Source organism: Rhagoletis pomonella, unplaced genomic scaffold (genome assembly GCF_013731165.1).
Source record: "Rhagoletis pomonella isolate Grant_MI unplaced genomic scaffold, Rhpom_1.0 Rhpom_scaffold_00006, whole genome shotgun sequence".
Classification (NCBI taxonomy): domain Eukaryota; kingdom Metazoa; phylum Arthropoda; class Insecta; order Diptera; family Tephritidae; genus Rhagoletis; species Rhagoletis pomonella.
Genome location: NW_023458560.1, coordinates 12331718 through 12334398, shown reverse-complemented (window position 1 = coordinate 12334398; position 2681 = coordinate 12331718). Strand labels below are relative to the sequence as shown.

The 2681-nt window shown below is 34.2% G+C and overlaps 2 protein-coding genes across 2 annotated transcripts; both read right to left on the bottom strand.

The window, feature by feature from the left end:
- Positions 1–1253: 1253 nt before the first annotated feature.
- LOC118741625 (putative nuclease HARBI1) lies at positions 1254–2052 on the bottom strand. The gene is made up of 2 exons (XM_036473613.1): positions 1838–2052; positions 1254–1776 (listed from the first exon to the last, which is right to left on the bottom strand). The coding sequence occupies exons 1-2, from the start codon at positions 1962–1964 to the stop codon at positions 1394–1396; spliced, it is 510 nt and encodes a 169-aa protein (XP_036329506.1). The 5' UTR covers positions 1965–2052; the 3' UTR covers positions 1254–1393.
- Positions 2053–2093: 41 nt separating this feature from the next.
- LOC118741569 lies at positions 2094–2681 on the bottom strand (the record flags this gene model as incomplete). Its single annotated transcript, XM_036473568.1, is given in 1 exon segment — positions 2094–2681. A coding segment is annotated over 1 exon segment (588 nt), but the record flags the coding sequence as incomplete, so codon positions are not given.

The window sequence follows — 2681 nt, the reverse complement described above, 5'->3', positions numbered from 1 at the left end:
CATGTTATTACGCACAAAACTTGCGAATGCAAATGCAAGACTATTTCCACAATATCCTCAGCAAATCCATGAAAACCAAAATTCGAAACTTTGTACAAAAACTAGGAAAATTATATAAAATTTCCAGTATAAGATGCAAGTTTGAAGTAGCTACAAATTATGGTTGATTTTTTACAATTCATTTTGTGAACGGTGTGGCCCACTTCTCACAAAAAATTTTTATAAAAACTAATTAAAAAATGTAAAGTTTCGAATTTTGACTTTTATGGTTTTTGTTAAACTATAAGCCAACTTTTTATAAAAAAATTACATAAGTTACTGGCAGTAACTGAAAATTTGATACTAATTACATTTTCAATAAATTTCTTTTCATGCAGATGATATTCCGAGCTGCTCCACAGCGAAAAAAAGAAAAACTGCTACTGACCGGATGGAAACCAAAATTTCTGATATAGTGGAGGAGAGGAAGGCATACCACAAAGAAGTGTTGGAGTTTTTAAAGAAAAAAGAGGAAAGGGAGAAGAGAAAGGAAAACAGAGAGCAAAGACAGCTCCAAATTTTAGAAGCAATTGCAAAAAAGCATAGCTGATTTGTCTTAGGCTTAGGGCCGGTTACTCAATGTCTGGTTAACACTAATCTCCGGTTAAACATAGTTATCGACGTTACCGATTCCCTGTTATATGCATGGAGTCGAAGACGTCGATAACGATGTTTAACCGCAGATTAGTGTTAACCAGACATTGAGTAACCGGCCCTTAATTTTCATTTTTTATAAATTTTAAGGTCATCATATGCAAACATATATAAATCCACATTTTAAAGGCAGTAGTAATATTAGAAAAATTATAAAGTTTCGCACTAAAATATCGAATCATAAGTTCGATATTTTAGTGAAAATTTGCGAAACTTTATAATTTTTAACCGACTTCCAAAAAATGAGGAGGTTATCAGTTCGTCGGAATATTTTTGTTTTATGTATGTTACCGCATAACTTTGGACCACGTCAACCGATATCGATAATTGTTTTTGCATCGGAAAGGTAGTTTCTCAGAGGTGGTCCCATACTAATCTGGTTGAGATCCGATCAGTGGATCATGAGATATATATATATAAAATATATTTTTTTTATATGAGAGTTGAAGTCTGTTTTTTTTTTTTGCTAAAAATTACTTGTTCTAATTTATTACTGCGTTTGAAATGTGGATTTATATAGTGCAAACTTGCCAAAATGTTGCACACCTATTTATTTTTCTATGGGTGATATTTACTTACAATGTCTTTCCTTATTTACACATCAAAGTGTTAATTGAAGCAATAGGTTAAGGTATAGAAATCACTTTATTTTTTATTTTTTGAAGTTTACATAAATAAATGAAGTACTTAGAAAATTCTATTAACGTCTATTGCTACGCATTTCAAATAAAATTTGGTTTCGAACTCGGTTGCTTGTATTTGGTTCGTTGCTAGGCACTTCTCCAATGGATTCGTTATTAATGTGTTCGTCCATAAACTCTAGATCGTTTTCGTTGGCAATATTATGTAGTACGCAACATGCTCCTATGAAATGGCACAACTTTTTCATTCCCCTCAATTTGCAGTAGTATAGTTGCCTGAATCGTTGTTTTAATATGCCAAACGAATTTTCTACAACAACACGGCCTTTGCTAAGTTGTATGTTAAAATATTTTTGGTCCCTAGTTAAATGTCCGTTGTCTTTGAATGGTGTTATTATATAGTCACTACAAGGATAAGCCGAATCTCCTAGTATATAATAGTCTACAAAATACGCATCTTTATATACATACACGTGAACACATTTATGATTTCAAATCATTACCTCCGCATAATAATGATAAATTCCTAAATACGGGAGAGTTTTGGAGAACCCAACTGTCGTGGCTTGATCCTGGAAATCCAATGAAAACGTTTAGAAACTTCTTCCTTTCATCGCAAATTGCCTGCATTACAAGTGTCACGTTGCCTTTTCTATCAATGTAATCGTCTTTGCGATCAGCAGGGGGGTCAATTACAATGTGCGTCCCATCTATACAGCCTTATATTAAAATAGAAAAGTTCATAAATACAAATAACATTCAATCATTTTTAAAATTTTTTACCTGTGCTTTTGAAAATCTAAACTTCGCGAAATAATTGGCGGTTTCTTGCTTTCTCTGAGTGCTGGGCCATTTAATGCACTCTGGGCTCATTCTACTAATGAAAACTGTCAGTCTTTCAATCGTACGGGAAACGCTAGAAATTGTTAGATCGAAGCGGTCGGCCAAGTCGCGGAAACTGCACGCTTCATGGCCGGCAAACCACAGAAACAAAGCTAAACTTTTGTCTGCTGAAAATCTCTTATTGGAGCGCAGATTTCTATATACGTTGCTTCCCTCATATTTCATTGCTAAATTGTTAAATAGCTCCCTCGTAATACGAAAATGTGTAACAAATTCTTTGTCGGTGTATGTGGGTACTACACATTCAAAGTAGTTTTTTATACAATTTCTGGGTGTTCGTCGAGTAACTTTTAAAATTTGTTCAATGACAGCAGCATCTTCGCTGTCAGAATTCCCAGCAAGCAGTTGATAAATCTCGTCGTCTGATTCGCTTGATGAATCCACGAGCTCTGCCACAATTGTATGTAAAATGTTGTTATGTTCGGAATCCTCCTGGTCATTACC